This window comes from Budorcas taxicolor, chromosome 10 (assembly GCF_023091745.1).
Source record: "Budorcas taxicolor isolate Tak-1 chromosome 10, Takin1.1, whole genome shotgun sequence".
NCBI lineage: Eukaryota > Metazoa > Chordata > Mammalia > Artiodactyla > Bovidae > Budorcas > Budorcas taxicolor.
In genome coordinates this window covers 82,746,034-82,768,432 of record NC_068919.1, presented here as the reverse complement: position 1 = coordinate 82,768,432, position 22,399 = coordinate 82,746,034, and the positions used below count along the sequence as shown (strand labels likewise).

The 22,399-nt window shown below is 36.9% G+C and overlaps 1 protein-coding gene across 1 annotated transcript in view; it reads right to left on the bottom strand.

Moving 5' to 3' along the window:
* Positions 1 to 22,055, bottom strand: part of RBM25 (RNA binding motif protein 25) — a 49,624-nt gene extending 27,569 nt beyond the window's left edge. The window contains exons 1-6 of the mRNA XM_052646366.1: positions 21,933 to 22,055; positions 14,995 to 15,115; positions 11,788 to 11,837; positions 9,516 to 9,683; positions 5,299 to 5,356; positions 554 to 714 (exon numbers count right to left, since the gene is read on the bottom strand). Of these exons, the coding sequence (XP_052502326.1) occupies positions 554 to 714; positions 5,299 to 5,356; positions 9,516 to 9,683; positions 11,788 to 11,837; positions 14,995 to 15,100 (543 nt within the window). The 5' untranslated portion in view covers positions 15,101 to 15,115; positions 21,933 to 22,055. The remainder of the gene's footprint in view (positions 1 to 553; positions 715 to 5,298; positions 5,357 to 9,515; positions 9,684 to 11,787; positions 11,838 to 14,994; positions 15,116 to 21,932) is intronic.
* Positions 22,056 to 22,399: the final 344 nt, after the last annotated feature.

Below are 22,399 nucleotides of genomic sequence, written 5' to 3'. Positions count from 1 at the left end.
TCATTCAGCTTGATATGTCAAAAGGAACTAGGAAGGGAAGACAAGGAAATATACACTAAGGCTTTAGCTATTTTTTGCTTTGTTGAGAGAGAGTAGTAATGTATATATTACAACACAACATACAAAAATTTCCTTTACATTAGCTTCATTGAAGACAGCCACCACCTGATACAAGTAACGAGACTTATTTTAATTCATTTCAGAACCTGTATACTTCTAAAGGGCAACTAATAAAAGTTTTGTAGGTTGAAATATATTCTGTACTTACTTACAAAGCTGTCTTAATGAATTAGCTCTGTTTGGAATAGTCTGTACCAGTGTTTTCTCTGGCAAGTTAACCTTGTCCAGCCTCCCTTACTACCTTCATCCCAACCTGGAACAAGCAAACCAACAGTCATCTACCCACTATGGGTAGATAAAAGACTTAAAATAACTATATATAAAACACACTCTTGATGATCTTGTGAAGCCCTGTATTAGATTCATTCATAATGAGAAGCATTTACACTGAAAAAGCACAGCTGGCCTTCAGAAGACAATATAGAAAACATACCCCATTAGAAGCTTTCTTCTTTGCTTTCCATTCATCTAGCTGTGCCTTTGTCTTTGCGTCAACTTTAACAAGTAGCTTCTTCTCTCCAATCTGCAGGTCATGCAATAACCTGAGTGCACGGAGCGTAGATTCCGGTTCCTTATACTCACAGAATCCAAAGGCTAGCAAAGGATACAAAGAATTTAATAAGATATCAAAACAATTATGAAAGATGAAAAATATTTATGGAAAACTGAAATCATTAGAGACCAAAGCATTATACTGCAAAGATTATTTCATCACTCCTTCTTTTCCTTCAATTGCCTTTGACACGGATTTCTCTTTTAAAGAGAAAAAAACATGGGAAAGGAAGAAAAATTCTCATCAGGCAAAATGCTACTTATTAAAACTGCTAAAAAAAATACTCAGCAAAACAGCATATTTCATGATTAATTCTTTTAATTATTTCATGGATTCATTCCATCCTCAATTTCCTCAATAGCTACAGAGAGGCCAAGAAGGCTGCTTGAACCTAAATACAGCACTTTTCAGTTCAGAGATGTTAAACTACGAAAGTACTGATCTTTTATTCTATTTACTAGTCTAATTTTTCTGTCTGTTTCATTTTAATAGCTAGTCTCATTATTTTCATGATTTTTAATAAAGATAATAAAACAAAATTAAATTTAAAAGAGCAAATATTGAAAATAGAATTTAACAAATGAATCCAAATATGTTTACACTTAGTGATACAACTACACATTGAGTGATTTTAAAACAGAAAATTTGACCATACACTTAAATGGGATATATCCTAAAGAAAAAAAGACCTGTCAACAAGCATATTATTGATGACAGTATTGGTGCTACTGGTCTGAAATTATTGAATGTGAAATGTGAGAGGGTAACAGTAACAAAAAATAATTACTGAATAGTCTGTCAGCCCCTGTGTTGAAGCTCAGGATTCCAAGTGTGGAAGAAACAGACATATGACAAAAAAGATTAGATAAAAATCTTTTAGGCTTGAATTTGAATTACTGTTCATTGGCAAAGTAAAGACCAAACAATGGTTACAGTGAGTGCATCAATTTCCAGATAATCTTCTTGAAAACAATTTCCCACTAAAAAGAACCAGAGCTTCTTGAGAAATGGCTGATCCCAAGTCTTGGGCAGAAAAACTACCAGCTGAACTTTGAATATCTTATTCCCAGATAACAAGGAAGCTATCAAAGGCATTTAGGTTTGGGTCAAAGAATCACTGAAGATCCAATTTCCAGAGGCAACCTGAGACAACTTAAGCTTCCCTAGGGATAATGACAATTAATCTATCTTAAATGTAACAACAACAAATTAAATATGCGTCAATCTAGAAGTTCAAAATAGGTCTTAAAAAAGTCACTGCTAGAGGATGCTAAGAACGTAAGATCATTCTTTTGAAAAATTAAAGAACCAAAGCATTTATCCCATTTTTCTTACAGAAATTAGACCTCTAAGTAGCCATATAGTACATGGAAAAGAAAGTTTATCCTTATGGATGTATTGTACTAACAAATGATGATTTGTTCTTCAATGAAGGAATAACAATTCTTCCAAACAGTCTGTTACATTTGGCAACTCCCCAGTGAATGAAATCAACTACTCACTGACAATAGCTGCTACCATTTAAAAAATTTATAACTGAATATGATTCCTAATGGAAGAAACTCTTAACTAGAATTCTTACATATAAAAGCATCAACAAAAATAACACAAACTCAAATTTAAGATATAAGCATCTGAATGCAGAGTTCCAAAGAAGAGCAAGAAGAAATAAAGCCTTCTTCAGTGATCAATGCAAAGAAACAAAGAGGAAAACAACAGAATGGGAAAGACTAGATATCTCTTCAAGAAAATTAGAGATACCAAGGGAACATTTCATGCAAAGATGGGCTCAATAAAGGACAGAAATGGTGTGGACCTAACAGAAGCAGAAGATATTAAGAAGAGGTGGCAAGAATACACAGAAGAACTGTAAAAAAAGATCTTCACAACCAAAATAATCATGATGGTATGATCACTCACCTAGAGCCAGACATCCTGGAATGTGAAGTCAAGTGGGCCTTGGAAAGCATCACTACGAACAAAGCTAGTGGAGGTGATAGAATTCCAGCTGAGCTATTTCAAATCCTAAAAGATGATGCTGTGAAAGTGCTGCACTCAACATGCCAGCAAATTTGGAAAACTCAGCAGTAGCCACAGGACTGGAAAAGGTCAGTTTTCATTCTAATCCCAAAGAAAGGCAATGCCAAAGAATGCTCAAACTACCACACAATTGCACTCATCTCACATGCTAGTAAAGTAATGCTCAAAATTCTCCAAGCCAGGCTTCAGCAATACGTGAACCATGAACTTCCAGATGTACAAGCTGGATTTAGAAAAGACAGAGGAACCAGAGATTAAAATGCCAACATCTGTTGGATCACAGAGAAAGCAAGAGAGTTCCAGAAAAACATCTATTTCTGCTTTATTGACTATGCAAAAGCCTTTGACTGTGTGGATCACAAGAAACTGTGGAAAATTCTGAGAGAGATGGGAATACCAGACCACCTGACCTGCCTCCTGAAAAACCTTTATGCAGGTCAGGAAGCAACAGTTAGAACTGGACATGAGAAAAAAACAACAGACGGGTTCCAAATAGGAAAAGAAGTACGTCAAGGCTATATATTGTCACCCTGCTTATTTCACTTCTATGCAGAGAACATCATGAGAAACGCTGGCCTGGAAGAAGCACAAGCTGGAATCAAGATTGCCGGGAGAAATATCAATCACCTCAGATATGCAGATGACACCACCCTTATGGCAGAAAGTGAAGAGGAACTAAAAAGCCTCTTGATGAGATTGGAAGAGGAGAGTGAAAAAGTTGGCTTAAAGCTCAACATTCAGAAAACGAAGATCACGGCATCTGGTCCCATCACTTCATGGGAAATAGATGGGGAAACAGTGGAAACAGTGTCAGACTTTATTTTTGGGGGCTCCAAAATCACTGCAGATGGTGACTGCAGCCATGAAATTAAAAGACGCTTACTCCTTGGAAGAAAAGTTATGACCAACCTAGATAGCATATTCAAAAGCAGAGACATTACTTTGCCAACAAAGGTCCGTCTAGTTAAGGCTATGGTTTTTCCAGTGGTCATGTATGGATGTGAGAGTTGGACTGTGAAGAAGGCTGAGCGCCGAAGAATTGATGCTTTCGAACTGTGGTGTTGGAGGAGACTCTTGACAGTCCCCTGGACTGCAAGGAGATCCAACCAGTCCATTCTAAAGGAGATGAGTCCTGGGTGTTCTTTGGAAGGAATGATGCTAAAGCTGAAACTCCAGTACTTTGGCCACCTCATGAGAAGAGCTGACTCACTGGAAAAGACTCTGATGCTGGGAGGGATTGGGGGCAGGAGGAGAAGGGGACGACAGAGGATGAGATGGCTGGATGGCATCACTGACTCGATGGACGTGAGTCTGAGTGAACTCTGGGAGTTGGTGATGGACAGGGAGGCCTGGCGTGCTGCAATTCATGGGGTCGCAAAGATTCGGAGACGACTGAGCCACTGAACTGAACTGACAAGCTACGAATACCAAACAGTTTGCATTACAACGCAGTGGACAGAGATGTAAGGCACATAATTCTACTAGGGCTGCAATCAGCAAATCCAAACTGAGAAAACACTACTGGGCAAATGACCCAGTTTCTCCAACAAATCTCAAGAGGAAGAAGAAAGACAGAAGAACTAAAAATATTAAGAGTCTCAAAAATATGTCAACCAATCACAATGCAGGGATTTTACATGAATCCTGAGTCAAAAGGACTATTTAAGAAACTGACATTTGAGTCAGCTGGACATCTGATCGTGGACTGGATATTGACTGAATGTTGGATATCTGAATACTGAGAATAATTAGAAGAAATGTTTTTTCCTTTGGTCTTATAATTGCATTTTAGGTATGTTTTTTAAAAAGAACTTATCTTAGGTGGGAGGGGGATTCAGGATGGGGAACACATGTACACCCATGGCTGATTCATGTCAATGTATGGCAAAAACCACAATACTGTAAAGTAATTAGCCTCCAATCAAAATAAATTAATTTTTAAAAAACTTATCTTTTAGAGACATAAAAATATTTATATACAAAATGATCTGGTGCTCAGGACTGTACAAAAATAATACAAAAAGAAAATGGACAGGGTACAGGTTAAGCTCAAATGGCATGACCTAATAAATGTTAAAACGCTAGACAACAAATACGTAAGAGTTCACACTATTCTGCCAATTTTATATATGTAGGAATTTTTCCATAATAATAGTGTTTAAAGAATGTATATCAAACAGGTGTTTCTGCCAACAAGTATGAAAAGAACAGTTTGCTTTTAAGACTAACAGGTCATCTCATCATCTCTTCTACACTTCTTTCCTAAGTCCTAACTGTTTCTTTTTTTTTAAATTGTTCCATAGAGATCATACACTCCTGCTCTGAAACAAGAACTTTTTAAAGTAATAAGAAACCAGTTAGTCTAAGTTTTCCCCTCTCCTACCTCCTGCTAGCCTTTTTCACTTTCTAATCTCACCTCTCAGCCAACATTTTCCCAATTGCCTTTAGTCCTTATTCCACTGGGACTGAAGACAGAGTGCTAACAGCAGACCTCTCCCAGGGTTAGCGACAATGAGGGCAAATGCAAACCTAACTTATACTCCCAGATTGAGAGGATCTCAATAAATAAGGAAAAAATTACCTACCTTGAAGCTTTCCAGATGCACCTTGTACTCTCTTCCAGCTCAAAACCAAGCCACATTTCTTTAAAAGAAAACAAAATAGGTCCTTACCACTTAAAGTTATAATGCAAATAAGGACATAATTATATTCCTGCTTAGGAAAAAATAAAAGCTAAAAAATTCTTCTCAGCAACTAAATTCTGCAATTCCCACAAGCTTATTATATGAATAAAATACACAAGTCATTTTAAAGGAAAATATAAATTCTTACTCATTTTAATAAAACTCATTTATTAAAAACTCATTTTTAATAAATTAGACATTTCAGTTTTATTTATCTTACAAATACATGTAAATAAACCCAAAATGCCCAAATATTCTAATAGTTAGAACTGTAATAAATTCAAGTAAATACTATAAGTCCATAAAGACTGTTTTAAAACACACGTATATATTATAAAGGATTTTTAAAGACATAGGGAAATGCTTGATATGGGATGCAAATATATCATGAGACATGAAATTGCAGATATACAGTAAGCTTTTTCTTTTTGGCCACACCCAAGGCACGTGGGCTCTTCACTTCCTTGACCAGGATGGAACCTGCATCCCCTGCATTAGAAACATGGAGTCTCTAACCACTGGACCATTCAGTCTTAACCACTGAAAGTCCCAACAGTAAGATTTTTAATTATGCAAAGAAAAAAATTTCCATAAAATGATCAGAAATACTGTAAAATGTTAATGGGGCAGGTTATCTGAAGGGTGGGATATTTATTACATTTTGTTTACACACAAAGTTTATTTCTAATTATTAAAGAAAAATTAGAAGGTTTAAAAAAAGTTTTGTGGCAAGTAATAACTAAATATTTGTCTGTCAAAGCTGAGAAATGCATGGATTTTTCACATCTTCGGTCAAAGAAACTACTAAAATGATAGTCAACGAATTGGGACTTCCCTGGTAGTCTACTCTAGAAGTTAAGACTAAGTTTCCACTATAGCGGGTATGGGTTCAATTCCTGGTCAAGGAACTAAGTAGGATTCCACACACCTCACAGTGCAGCCAAAATACATATAAAAAACAAAATATCATAAGGTCAAACATAGTGTGAGAGAATAGCACCAGAATTCAACAAAATTTTGCAAAGACAAAAGGCAAATGGATGGATAATAGCTCATTCAGGAAAGCAAAGAAAGCTATGACTCCAAGTGTGTACAGAAGCAGATACTGATAAGAAAGAAAAAGTTAGGCTGATTCTATCAATACAAAACCTAGTGGATCCAAACCGGGGGTGAAAGGTACTGTGGAGAATTGGGCTGAAGTGTGAAGCTGAAGAAAAATAAGTTACTGCCTGACAATACAAATATGAAATAATCAAAGTCTCAGAGGCTTCAAGCAATTACCCTTTCCCCACTACTAGAGAAGACAGCCTCAACAGCAACAATCTGAAGAAAGTGAACAAAACAAGCTTGGGATGTGGAGCACCAGATATGAAAATACAAATGAGATTACAAGAGTAAGAAGGAAGAAAGTAAAGGTATAAGAAATGCTTGAAGTCAGTCTTGTACCTGCAACCTCATACAGGCAGTCAATCATAAACTTACTGGGCATAAAACTCAAAAGTTTTCTAGAGAAACCCACCCACCTCAAAGAACACTCCACGGAATTTAAAACCTCTGGCTGCCAGTCAGATTACCCTACAGCGATGCCCAACATTTTACAAAGTAAGCTTATGTACACAGGTCTTTTAATCCCTAACTCTTAAATATGGACAATCAAAGCTCCTCAGACATCCAAGTAAAGTCTTAAAAGTAAAAAGAGAAATAGAAGAGGTAAATTCAGGAGTTCAAAGATATCTTAAAAAACACTCTGCTGCACATATACATCAACAACAGTTTTCAAAAGGGATGTTTCAAATTGAAAACATACACATATATCCACACAAAAACTTGTACATGAATATTCACAGCATCATTATTCACAACAACCCAGTGGAAACAGTTGGTTGTCCATCAATTGATAAACGGATAACAAAATGTAGCGAATCCATTAAATGGAGAATTAGTTGGCCATAAAAAAGGAACAAAGTTTCACTAATAAGCTACACCATAGGTGAATCTTAGAAACATCAGGCTAAGTGAAAGACAAAATAAAAAAGCCACATATTCTAAAATTCCATTTACATAAAATGCACAGAACAAGCAAATCCACAGAGACAGGTTTAATAGTGGTTGCCAGATGCTGAGGGGAGGAGAAAATGGGAACCAATGTTAATGGGCACAGTGTGTTTATTTATATATATATATATATATATTTCTATATGGGGTGATAAAAATGTTCAGGAATTAGACAGTGGTGATGTTTGCAAAACTCTCTGAATATACTAAAGGCCACTGAACTGTGTGCATTATAAAAGGGTGAATTTTATGGTGCGTGGATTATATCTCAATAAACATGTTTTTTAAAATGTCCTCCCAGGACTTCCGCAGTGGGTCAGTGGTTAACAATCTGCTTGCCAATGTGGGTGGACACAGGTTCAATCCCTAATAAGGGAAGTAAGATCGCACGTGCTATAGGGCAGCTAAGTCCACACGCCACAGTTGCTGAGCCTGCACTAGAGCCCGCAAGTCGCAACTACTGATCCCGAATGCCTGTGCTCCTCAGCAGGAGAAACCACTGCAACGAGGAGCCCGCACACCACAGCCAAGAGTAGTTCCCTACTCGCCACAACTAGAGAAAGCCGATGCCAAACAATCAAGACTCACTGCAGCCAAAAATGAATAAGTAATAATAAAATTAAAAATACATCTGTAATAGAAATAAAATAAACAAAATGTCCTCCCAATGTTCTACCTTGGGGGAAAACTGGCATTATCTTTAAAAGTGAAGATAAGCATGCCCAATGACAGAAATTCCACTTCTAAGGGAATACGTGACAATTTATTTCACGTTCACTTAGTATGTGCTGCTGAAGTGAGCACTTCCATGTTCGCTTAGAAAGACATATTACCAGTAATAACACAGCAAAACATAATATCAAAAGTGAAAACGATCCATACGACCATCAGTAAACTATCTGACAATTTATCACTTATCTCTGTAAGGCAGTGGTATATACCAGTGAAAAGTGAACAAACTAGAGCTGCATATATGCTGGGCGAAAAAGGCAAATTGGAGGAATGCAGAATTTAAACTCATACATGATAAACTTTTATGAATATAAATATGTAATTAAAGTAAAAAATATGGTCAGGAATGATAAACACCCAGTTTAGGATAATGGATTCCCTCTGGTTATTACCTTTGTGGAAGACAGAAATGAGAATTAGGACCTTCATGTTTTGTTTCTTTGGGATGAAAATCTAAAGCTAGCATCACAAAACACTAAGATCTGACAAAGCTAGGTTTTATGTTTATTTTCTAAATCCCTTTTTTACAGTCTCAAAATATTAACCCAGAGGTTACTCATTAATGACAAAGGGAGAAAAGATACCCTAAAATGGAGCGATCAGACCACCTTAACCAAATAACTTAATACCACCAAAAATGGAACCAAGAGACATGGTGTTTCTTCCTATGCTACACCTGAGAACAGTCATCACACATGGCCCATTCTTCTAAAAAATGCTTATTCTAAACCTAACTATGGGTAAACAATCAATTCAAATCGGGTGAGACATTTTGCAAAAGACCCAGACACTTCAAAACATCAGTTTATCACAAAAGACAAAAACAAGTTAAACAAAAAGAGGCAGGGAACTGTTCTATAATAAAGAAGCTATCTAAAGAACCATGACAATTAAATGCAATGTATACACACCCCTGACTGGATTATAGACCAAAAACAAAAAACACCTATTATAGAAACTGTTGGTAAAATTAAATATGAGCTATTTTGTATTTTAATTAACAATACTGAATCAGCCTTAAATTTCCTAAGTGTGAAAAATGTAGGAGAGTATCTTGGTCATAGGAGATATAAGTAGAATTCAGAAGTGAAATGCCATAACTTACTCCCAAACTATTCAGAAAAAAACTGAGGGGTGTGTGTGTGTGGAGAGAGAGAGAGAAAACAAATGTGGCAAAATGTGTTGCAAAGGTGTTCACTATTTATTCAACTTTTTTGCAGGATTGAAACTTCTCAAAATATAAAAGAGACAATAATTCAGTCTTCTCTGATTTTTCTTAAGTCTGAAACAACAAAAAAATTTTTAAATGAAAAATAAACAGTTTAACTTACAGCGAGGAGCTGTCTTATAAGCATGTCTGAGGCTTTCTCAGAAATGTTGCCAACAAAAACTGTAGTGGTGGGACCACAGTTTTCATCATTCTCTTTAGCCTTCAAGCCTGGATGATCCTTTCTTGCTCCCAAATGCTTTCCAACCATGGACACGGTGGGTACTAAGACCTAAAGTGAAGAAAGACAATAAAATTTGAACTTGCAATTAAATTTGCTGTCACGCTTAATATAACATTAGGGTAAAACATCCACTTTAGTTTTTTTTTTTTAGCCACACCAAACACCATGCGGGAACTTAGTTCCCACACCCAGATGGAACCCGTGCCCCCTGCAGTGGAAGCTCAGAGCCCTAACCACCGGACCACTAGGGAAGTCCCAAAACACCTGTTTTAAAGTAGCAAACATAAAGGACAGGTTCTATATATTTAATATAAAGTTCTCAAAGCACATTTTTCATTAATACAACTTATTCATGACAAGTAAAGTGTCACTATTAGATTTTGCTGTTATTGTTTAGTAGCTAAGTTGTATCCAACTCTTTTGCAACCCCAAGGACTGTCGCCCTCCAGGCTCCTCTGTCCATGGGATCGCCCAGCAATAATAATGGAGCGGGTTACCATTTCCTTCTCCAGGAGATCTTCCTGGATCAGTGATCGAACCTACATCTCCTACACTGGCAGGCGGATTCCTTACCACTGAGCCACCAGGGAAACTCACTATTGGATTACCTTTCTTTTAAACACAACTTGGACGACCGAATAAAAAAACTTGGGTAGAAATTTTATGTTTAAGACATCAAAAATCATTTAAAGTTTTCAAATATACCCACACATTTCTTCACCTACTGTACTCTGTACTAGTATAAAAGGAAACTCCAATTATCCCTGCTAATTTTCCTGCAGAATTTCACATATTCCCATAGCACTCTCCCCACACTCTCGGTTTACATTTTCTCAGTTACTTGTGTTACTATCTTATTTTTCCTTTCATAAAGTTCAAATTCCCAAATAGTCTTACTCATCTTTATATTTGGAATTGAATCTAGCAAAACATACAGTCGGCACTGAAGTGGTGACTTGGGGGAGCTGCCTTTTCCCAGGCTGAAATGCAGGAGGAGAAGAGTACTTATCATGTGGCGGTTTCCTAGTGCATGTCTTCCAACGAAGGTCCAATACAAGAAAAGCTGGACTGCGCCCCCAGTCCGCCTCACAGCAAGTTCCTATTTCACTACCCTTTTAATATAAAAAACACTTCCCTCCCTCTTCAAAACCCACAAGTTAAAAAAACAAAAATAGCTAAAAGTAATAAGACCTAATCTCCCTCACAGAGGAATTACAATTTAAACCCTATATTTCTACTAATTAACTCAAAGAAGAATTCTGGTTAAATAAACATTAAGAGGGTTATCATTTAATCACATGTTACAGTATACCAGTCTTGAGGACTTCCCTGGTGGCTCAGACGGTAAAGTGTCTGTCTACAACTTGGGAGATGGGAGTTTGATCCCTAGGTCAGGAAGATCCCCTGGAGAAGGAAATGGCAATCCACTCCAGTACTATTGCCTGGAAAATCCCATGGAGAGAGGAGCCTGGTAGGCTGTGGTCCATGGGGTCGCAAAGAGTCGGACATGACTGAGCGACTTCACTTTCTTTCTTTCTATAGTATACTAGCATTCTTAACTAAGATGCCTAGAGTGTACAGAAGCTTTTATGAATGTGGAGAATTAAAGTTCAAGACAAAAGACTGAATAATAAAACTTCAGCAGAGAAAAGGTTTCAGTAAAACTTAAGAAAGCTTGACGGTATCATACTAGAGGACAGAGAAAAAAAATAGTTTTGAAGAAGCTAAACATCAGGCATGTCAGAGCAAAGAGTAAATATATATTCAACATTCATTTCAAATTTTAAATCTCTACTAGATCATTTCCACGTTCTTTTAAGAAGTCAGATATGTCAGATCACATCTCCTGCTTTCAAGGACCAAGACCTAAGGGAGTGATGGAAGAGCCAACGCGTGAATCTGAAGTAACAGTGTATGAAGAGTCTAGAGAATACGAGGAAAATCACAAAACCAAAATAGTTTACTTAGGGAGCATTATTTTAGGAGCAACTGTACTGGAGAAAAAATATTTAAATTAGTATGATATATATATATGCTCTTTCTTCCTATTATTCTTTTAGACATTTAAAATAATTTATCTGAGTTTATCAAATTGTTTAGATTCAGTTAAAAGCAGTAGTACTTGTAATTCCTCCTTAAAAGTTATACTTACAGTTGGAGCAGGAGCCATAATGCTCATCGGTACAGGAATCATTGGGGTCCCTAAAAAAGAAGCAAAATGAGTCTTAAGAATGTAATTATATAGACAAGAATATATTCTATATCAAGTACATGCCATAAAAATAAGTACCTTCATAGTTCTTTTAAGGGGAAATATAAGGCCAATAAAAAATGAGATATTAATGAGGTATTATTCAAAACCAAATGTACTTTACAGACTGGTCTATCTAAATAAATTTAAAAACACTCATGAAGCAAAAAGACTACCACAACCTGCTATTGCCTTAATGAGTACAAAATTCTGGACAGTTATCAATTCATTTAGTATGTGTTTTTTTTTTTAATTAAAAGGAATTTAAAATTTCTTCTATAAAACCAATAAACTGGTAAGGAAACAAACGATTTTTCATCATCACCTTTCCTGATTCTGAACAAGTGATTAAGCTTTATTCTCAATGCCTCAAAATTTCTTCACAAACTGGAAGTAATCTAGTCTTCCCTGTAACTGTGTAACACAAGGACTTAGTTAAAAGTATGTTACTAGGAAAGACTACCAGAAAATAAGATACTATGAGACTAACAAAAAAATAAAGAACCCCTCAAAAATTGATGCCCAAATGAAAGTGGCTCAGGACACTATCCTTCTCAAGAAATTACTGTTTGACGGTTGGTAACTATTCAGATCTCTGTTAACATTATTTTCTTAATCCCTCTTTTCAGGACAAACTCCTTTATTATAGGGCAGTTAACTTACTGACTGTAATTCATTAATTGCTACATGGAATAATACACTGATAGTACTCAAGCTCTCCCACTATGTCCCTGGTGGCAAGGGGGTAACAAATACATATCCATGATTATCTAAAAGAACAGCTTAAACAGCCAGTTACAAGCATAAATGTCTTAAAAACTTTTATAAGTACAGCATTCTACTCCACAATGTATATGCATAAGTAGTTGTTTTTTTAAATTATGATTTACCCTCAAATTGCTGAAGCTTTAAATGATACTCCAGAAAAATTCCATATTTATCTTGTGGCTTTTCACATCTACTCCAACACAGCTGTGTACTTGACCTAAGGGTAGGAGGCCCCCAAAGCTGAGCCTCTGTAATGTACATGTTATGAATTAACAACCCATCAAATTAGGCAATTGCAAGGTACTTTTGATTCTGCAACAGTCAAGCTCTTTAGTAAACACCGTAATTTCAAACAGATAATCCAATGGTTAAAGCCAGGTCACTGATGTAAAGCTTTCCTAAAAAAGAAATACTTCTAGTTGGTTTACAAGATCATTTGTTGCTTTCAGCCTGAATTACATGGATTCTATGTTAAATGAAAATACTTCCCAACATGCAAACTAAGCAGAACTCTTAGATACTATCTTTCATAAGGGAAACTGAAATCTGTACAAAATGCTTTCAATCCTATTAAAAAAAAATCTGAACTACCACTCATAAACCAGAGGAAAAGTTTGAGTCAAGCAATGCTAATTATAAATCTCAAGATAACAGTTCTATAATGTGGGTTCTCTTAACTGTGCTTAAATGGATACTTAGGGATCACCTGTGAACCTGTTAAAAAGACATTCCTGGGCCTTAATTTCTAAGGATTTGATTCAGTAGGTTGGGGTTGGACTTAAAAAAACTTTTTTTACTTTATAAAACACTGAATAGAGGAAGCTTTTAGATAGAACTTTGGAAACCTCTCCAAGATAATAGTCAGAAACATATATATATATAAGTTAAGGCAGAATAACATATACACGATGTTACTACATTATCTGTGTTAAAGTAATTACACAAAAACAAATGGAATAGAAAAATATATACTTAGAGCGGCTTGTAATATGCACCAAAAAATATCTGGAAAGATAAAGAAGAAACTAATAACCCTGTTTTATTTATGCGTTTCACTAAGGGGATAGTAATAAATTATATAGGAAGGTAAGATAAGTTTTTCACTGTATACCTTTTTGATTGGTATAAATGTATTACCTATTATTTAAGTAAAGATTTTTTATTTCCCAGATGAGTTTGATACTCAGCCAGAAATGAAAACTCCCACCATAGGAAAATGAGACAGCACATTTCTAGAACGCTAACAGGAAGCGTTTCTACCAATACTCACACACACATTTTCTAAAGATAATATTGCAATGATATAAGGACACATTGAAAAAAAACACCATCATTGGTGGGAAAGTAAACTGGCGCAGCCCTATGGAAAATAGTATGTTGTTGTGGTTTAGTTGCTAAGTCGTGTCCAACTCTTTGTGACTCCATGCACTGTAGTCCACCAGGTTCCTCTGTCCATGGGATTTCCCAGGCAAGAATACCGGAATGGGCTGCTATTTCCTTCTCCAGGGGATCTTCCAGACACAGGGATCAAACCCAGGTCTACTGTACTGCAGGCAGATTCCTGCCTTGCAGGCAAATCTTTACTGACTGAGTCACCAGGGAAGCCCCGGAAAACAGTATGGAGGTTCCTAAAAACTAAAAGCAGAGCTACCGTATGATCCCACAGTCCCACTTCTGGGCATTTACAGAGAAAACTCTAATTCAAAACATACATGCCCCCCAATGTTCACCACAGTACTATACACAATAGCCAAGACATGAAAGCAACCTAAATGGCCATCGACAGATGAATGAATAAAGATGTGGTATATGCTGATGTTTACAATGGAATATTACTTAGCTATAAAAAGAATGAAATAATGCCAACTGCAGCAACATGGATGGACCCAGAGATTATCATATTAAGTGAAGTAAATCAGAGAAACACGAACATCAAGTGATACCACGTACATGTGGAATCTAAAAAAATGATACAAATGAACTTATTTACCAAACAGACTTACAGACAGAAAACAAACTTATGGTTACCAAAAGGGCAAGCAGGGAGGAAAAATTAAGAGTTTGAGATCAGCAAATATAAACTACTATATATAAAACAGATAAACAAAAAGGATTTACTATACAGCACAGGAAACTATATTCAAGACATGACTGAGCGACTGAACTGAACTAAGTATAATGAAAAAGAATCTTAAAAAAAGTATGTGTGTGCCTGCATATATATATAAAACTGAAAACACACACACAAAAAAATTCAAGAAACTGAATCACTTTCTTGTATACCAGAAACTAACACAACACTGTCATCAACTACAAAAGCAACAGTAACCACAAACTTACCTGGAGGCACGGGTGGTGGAAAGCCAGGGAACTGGGGGGGTGGGATCCCTGGTGGGAGTGCTGGGATCCCCATCGGAGGGCGATTCAAATGAGGGGGGAAAGACATTCTTACTGCAGCGGTCTAAAGAAAGAAATCATGGCAAATCACGTTATTTGAAACATTTACAATTCGATATGCCTGGTTTCTTGGCCTTCATTTTTAGAGTATCTGCAAAATTCTGAAGTTTCTTACCCAGAGGAGTTGGCAAAGACCCTCTTTTCTCTGTCTGTCCATTGAGAATTTTTTAACCTTAGATCTTTTCTAAAATAAGTTCCCAAAATGTACACGATCTAAGTTCAGGATAGACTCCTACAATCATATGGGAATACATATAAAGGAAGAAAAAAATTTTGAGGTTCAGTAAATATCCAAAAATTAAGTACCAAACATCAACGAATCTTTTTAAACCAAATTCAGAATTCAGGAAAATATCTAACAGTTTTTAAGTGTTCTGAAGCATTCATTTTTTTATGTATCCTGAAAACTAAATTAACAAAGTCACACAATATTTGTTGATTCAGTGTTGGCCAGTTCTTGAAGGACAAATCAATGTCTCAGTGACATTCTACAAACCTGGGGAGGTGGGGGGGAACCTCCAGGTATCAAGTCCCATTGTAATCATTCAAATATAAAGAAAATATCCAATTTATGACAATGAAAAAAAAGTGTTAATTTTTCTTAAACTTTAAAGCAAACCTCTTTACCATTCCTGAACGATATTCAATGAATGGATGAAATTCAAGAATCAGATGCTGGTATTTGATTTTTAAAAATACAAGAACACACTGAACTGTTCCATTTCGTTTATGACACCAATATCACTTAAAAGAAACTTCTGTCTTTTCCCTACTGAATAGAAATACTTAAGACTTTCCCTACCCTCAAATTTTATATTGTCAATATTTTTGTCAACGTACTCAAATATTCAATACTGGGAAAAGTTTAGAAAAATGATGTTAGAATGTTCTAGTAAGATTCCATGCACCAAAATAAGTGGATTGACCTGATATTAATGGTGCAGCTACAAGTAGCAACTTGATTAATAGGAGATTTTCTGTTTTACCCTTAGAAAAACTCCCCTACCTAAACTCTGTAACAAGGGATCCAGAGTTGTCTAAAGCTTTTTAAAAATGTTTTTCTCTACTATTTTCTTTTCTGGGTTTTATATATTGTTTTATTCATCCTTCAGAAGAGAGAGGATAAAAAGTTCATGTCTTCCACTTCCTTGCTCCTAATCCCAAGTTTGGTCTCAATCATTGTATTCTTCTAAAACACCTTTCTCTACACAAACTAATATATAATCATTTATGTTTTTGTGCAAGCAATATAATCATAGTATACTGTTATGTACATTTCTCCCTCATTATTAATATCTCTTCATGTCATCAACTTCTACTCCATCCCTTATAACGCAGTAAACTCTTACCATATAGACACAACTATCTACCAACATGGATGGTTATCTCCGTATTTCACCTCTTACAAATAATATTAAATGTTCTTGGACATAAAGGACATATAACTCTAAGCACCTGTGCCAAGTAATTCAATAATACAGATCGGTATTATTATGTATCTACTATATATATTACTACTACTATATATATTACTATTATATATCTACACTTTACCTCCAAATCCTCCTCCAAACCTACTGTACAAATTAATATTCCCACCAAGAGTATCTAGGTATGCCCCTTCCTTATATCCGTACCATCATTCCAATCTGATAGGTTAAAAAAAAATACTCTCGTTTCTCCTTGAATTTCCCTACTCATTAATGAGATTGAGTATCTTTTTACTCCTTTATCAGACATTTCTTTAAAAAGCATGTCCTTCATCTTCATAGCTATTCTTCCTCAGAATGTTTTCCCTTAAGTTAGGATATTGAAATATTCTATAAAATCTAAACTTCAATTTCAAAAACACAGCACACTTAAAATATTCAGAAAGCTTTACAGGTAAAATAAATACCTAGAATAATGCCATATACCAGCAAGTAAGCTATTGGAAATGCCTTAAAATAGTAGGTATGAATGCAGCTAATTTAACAGTGCGTGTTGAATCTTTAAATGATTTTTAAAAATACTTTTTTGCCCAAAACAAAAACAAATATTCTATGTGGAAGGGGACAGGAGTGTGTATCCTTTTAAAACATTGAGAGCTACTGTCCTACTTACAGAAGCTCTTATATACTCTATCTCAGCATTTTCTTAGAAGAACAGTTGGTATTAATACCTGTTCAATGAATGACTCAGTAAACAAACTCTAAGAAACTCTAAATAAATTTATTAAATTACCATGTGTGGGTACAATTAGAGCAGTGACAAGCACCTAGCCTCACAATGGTTACAAAGATAGAACCATGAATTCATCTTTAGAATCACTTTTCCCCCAAGTATTAAATACAAGTACTACTTAAAAAAAAACTCTATGTTCTTGGTGTTTAAACTATTTTTTCAGTTTTCAAATGACTTTTCATTCTGTTAAGAATTAACCAGATTATGTTTTAGTTTATGCAATATACCCATTTCATTCACTCCAATTTTTCTACAGAATATTTCCCTTTTATTTGGAACTGTTTAAAACTCGCTTATTCAGAGGCTGAACTTCAAAGATGAAGGCAATCTTAATAAGATAATGGCCCCTCCTACGGAAATTCAGAAAACAAACATTTCTGGTGATCTCTGATAATTATTAATGTTCACTTTAAACATTCTAAGAGGAGAGTATCAACCACATATTTCAACATAGAAAAGTTTTCTGGTATGTTTTGGTGTATGTGAAATGACTGAGAATAAACTTTTAGAATAAGCAAAGTTTATCATTTTTACCTGTAGTTGATAAACTGTAATATGCTTACAATACATTATAAAGATATTCAAAGTTGGTATGTACTTTGTTGAATGAAATAGGGAAGAGAGCTAAAGAATTCTTTATTTTAAACAAGGTGGTCAGGCTTCACCAAGGCAACATTTAAAAAGACTTGCATATTGGGGGCCATAGCCTTTCAAGCAAAGTGAAAGTGAAAGTGAAGTAGGTTAGTCATGACCGACTCTTTGAGACCCCATGGACAGTAGCCTACCAGGCTCCTCCCTCCATGGGATTTTCCAGGCAAGAGTACTGGGAGTGGGTTGCCATTTTCCTTCTCCAGGGCATCTTCCCGACCCAAGGATCGAACCCCAGGTCTCCCGCATTCCAGGTGGATGCTTTAACCTCTAAGCCACCAAGGAAGCCCTTTTCAAGCAAAGGAAACTGCAAATACAAAGAACCTGAGGTGTGTTTGCATGAGGAATAAGGCCAACAACTGAAGCACAGTACTAGCACAAACTGGAGCTGGGAAGAGAGTTCAAAGAATGTAATGCTTTGTAAACGGCTTTAAAAATACTGGGTTTTATTCTGAAAGGTTTTTGACTTGACTTTTATTTTAACAGTGTCACTGGCCCCTATGTTAAGACTGGAGGAGAACAAGGGTAGAAAAGTAAGACTACTGAAATAATCCAGACAAGAGAGGTGGCCTAGAACAGGTGGTGGTTCTAGATCTATTCTGAATGTAGTCAATTGCCGAGGGATTGTGTGTGGGGTTTAACAGAGATGAGGAGCTTATTTCATCAGCACTGAAATGACTTAAATTATTTAAAGAATACTTTAAAGCATTTAAAGAATACTTGAAAAGTACCTTCACTTTTGGAAGGTTCAAAACATTTTTATCCTCCAAGGATGAAACTTCATGGCCCAAAATAACAAAAACAAGAACCTATGTTGGAAGTGATTTCCTATCTCTATTGTGGCAGTGGTCAGACAGGTTTATATATCCATCAAAATTGACTGAAATTAAAATGGATGCATTTTAATGTATGTAAATTTTATCTCAATAAATTTGGTCCTCCCCAAAACAAAATAAACTTCTAAAGAAGCTTTATCTATACATTCTGCTTTTCTTTTTCACCTTTAAACTACTTTTTCTACACTCTTAAGAATACCATTACTGCTTATATGCATTCATCCATTAGATTTATCCTGACAGAAACAAACTATTTCATCGGGGATATAGACTTACAGGCTAAGCTCATCAGGACAAATTTCTAAAATGTTAAGAAGCAAATGAACCAACAGATCCTCCTCAGCAAACACTCATATACAGCTTATTCATTTACTCCATAAAACGTCTAGCTCCAATTAAGTGCCAGATTCTTTTCTAACATTATTTTCATCAGTTCTGAAAAAGAAAATTTTAAGTCATGTGTAGTTACGCAACCAACCCAGGGGCTCAACATTAAATATGAACGATCATCGGTACAGCATGCACGGTCTCCTGCTGTGCGTACAGCCTGCAAGGTACAATGGACGACATGACCGTCCCAGCCCAAGCAAGGCAAGCCTACCTCAGCAGAGATCAGTGGTAGTCTAGAGCTACAGTGGGAGTGGGAAGGGGCTTGTAAACAAAACAGAGAGTGCCTTTGGGATAACGGTTGCACATCTCTGCACATATACTGAAAATCACTGAATCGTACATTACAATGAGTGTTTTACATGTCAATTATACCGTAATAAGCTGTTTTAAAAAAAATTACCAATACCAATTCCAGACTCCTTCAGGCAAAACCAAATTAAGACCTGTAGACTACATTGTATCAATATTAATTTCCTGATTTTCTGGTTAGTTTAGAGAATGTAACTGTTTTTAGGAAATACACACTTAGGTATTCTGGGGGTTAAGAGGGACACCACATCTGCAACTTACTATCAAAGATTTCTGAAGAAAACTATGAAGACAATAAGAAGAGGAAGATAAAGCAAACAGGTAAAATGTTAACATTTGGGGAATCTGAAAGATATTTGAGAATCCTTTGTACCATTCTTCCAACATTTTTTTAAGTTTGAAATTATGTCAAAATAAAAAGTTAAAAAGCGATAGCAGTAATTCTCAGTGAAAATATTTTCTTTTTATTTTCTCGAGTTTCAAAATTCAAAAAATTTAGGAAAAATTATATTCAAAAAACTGAGGAATCAAAATTCTCTTATGAACGCCAGTAGCAGTATCAGAAAGAACTATCAAGAAATTAAAAAGATTAACAGCATGCTTTTATACGAGATTAAGAGTCAATGATTACTTTCGTTTCTACAGAATAAAAGAGTCAATATAATTTTTCTCTACATTATGTGTAAATGAAGAAAGTATATGAAATACAGCTAACTTGGAGGTAGCCAAAAAGGAAATAATTTATCTTCTGGGGTTACCAATGTCATGAAAATATCAACTAATTTTAATCTACTTTTGTTTACAAAAGCTTTCAACACAGGTCATCTCATTTAGCCTCCCAAATTACCTAGCAAAACATATTCTTCTTTTACTGATGAAGAAGCTAACTTATCCAAAAGAGTACAATTCGCAGGTAAGGACTCCAAGGTCCCCACTATCCTAAATTGCCAATCCAAAGGCTGTTTTCGCTTATCACAATGCCTCTGTCTAATCATAACATACTAATGATTAACTCTGACTTCATACAACTCTATTCAAGGTACACTGGAAGAAATGTTAAGTCAGGGATAGGCTCCTGTACTTCAGCGAAAATTCTTAAACAACAAACACTATCAGTTAATATGCACTCGGCACTTACTATGTTACCTGGTTATTGCACTAAGGATTTTACATACGTTTTTCTCAATTAATTCCCAACTCCAATAACCTATGAGGTGGATATCATCAATAATCTTCACTTTACAGGTGAAGAAAACCAAGGCTTCACAAGAAAAATTAAATGAGTTAAAACAGCATAGTATCTCCACTTGAATCGTGAGGAACTATTACTGACCAACTGTTTGCCTTACCACCTCTGAACATTTTGGAAATTACCTTTTAGAAAGTAAAGCTCTCAAAACAATATAAAAATTGCTTATACACTACTGCCAAATACCCAATTCACAGGACTTCACAACTAGAGCAGTCTGGTGCAAGAGAAGCCCAATTTCCTCCCTCCTGGTCCGCTCCACTCTGCCCAGTTATCAAAATGGCTTTTCCGTGGCAATATAAAAACCATATTACGTAACTTCAAAATAATCTTCATACTCCTAGAACTTGTTCTAAAAACGTGTTGTAAAAGCAGTAATGAAGACCACAGAAGGATGAGAACGAAGTAACATTTTCTAACGTGGACATCAGACCTCTCCTAGAATCAATGGAGACACAGTTTACTGTAACCTCCAGGGGAGCAAAGGGGCAGGGCCACAACACTCATCACAATCTTAAGACAGGCAAACCAACCAGGAGGGTGCTAGAAAAGTTGGGCAGCAGCTAAATTTAAGTTGGGGGGGGGGGGGGACGGGGGCAGAGAGGGCAGTTCACTCGGTGGCGGGCTTTAGATGACCAGAGAGGAAGGGAAAGAAAACAGATGGTGGCCAGTTCCCCTACTCCACCCGCGCTAAAAAGGGTGGGTGAAGGCCGGCTTCTAGGCAGAGTCTGGAGCAATTGTACACTCGGCCCGGAATATCTACCGGAGGGCTTCCGCAGGCTCAGGTTTGAAAGGGATCTCAGGAAAGGACCCCCCAGGGGGGCGACCGCTCGTTTTCTGGCAAACGCGGAGCCCAGAATGGGCCAAGGCGACTCTGTGGCGAGCCGTAGAAAGGAAAAGAAAAGTGGGCGACAATGCAAGGAGGAAGGCTCTGCCGGTAGGTTTGGCCTGCACCGGCTACCGCTAGGCCCACAGATTTCCCAGGCCTTAGAGAAGTGCAGAAACCCAAGCCTCGTGCCCGTCCCCTCCCCCACCCAACTCCCCGCCCCCGTCCCCTTATTCCCATCCCACCCCAGCCCTCTCGCAGCCTCCCAGGCTTTCCCTCCGCCCGCAGCCGAAGTACCCAGTCTCCCGGTTTCCACACGCGTTCTGAGGCGTGAACTCACCCGCCGCTGAGGAAACGGTACTGTCTTCGCGGTCTTCTGGGCTCCAGGTTACGAGTGGGCTCCACCGGTTCGAGGTTTCTGCGCGCCGCTATCCGGGAGACTGGTTCCAAAGCGCCGACTCGCACAGGCCGCAAAACACCGCCGCGCTGCGCGGGGAGCTTCTTCTGGAGGTCTTCCTACTGCCCGGCGTGCATTGCGGCCAGGGGCGTGGGGAGGAGGATCATAGAGAAGAGCGCGTATAGATAGTCTTCACTGTTGGCTCTGAATCACCACGCAGCGGCGAATCACCATAGAGATGGAGCGCCTAATGAGGGCTAGAAAGTGTTCAGCCGTCATTTACGACCCACCCTGCCATTTTTGATTGGAGCTGATTGAATCTTATGATTACGCGACGCCATCTTGAGGTCAAGGTTCCGGCTGGACTCGGCTTGAGGACTGTAAAAAGGGCTTCCCGCTTTCGGTAGTTC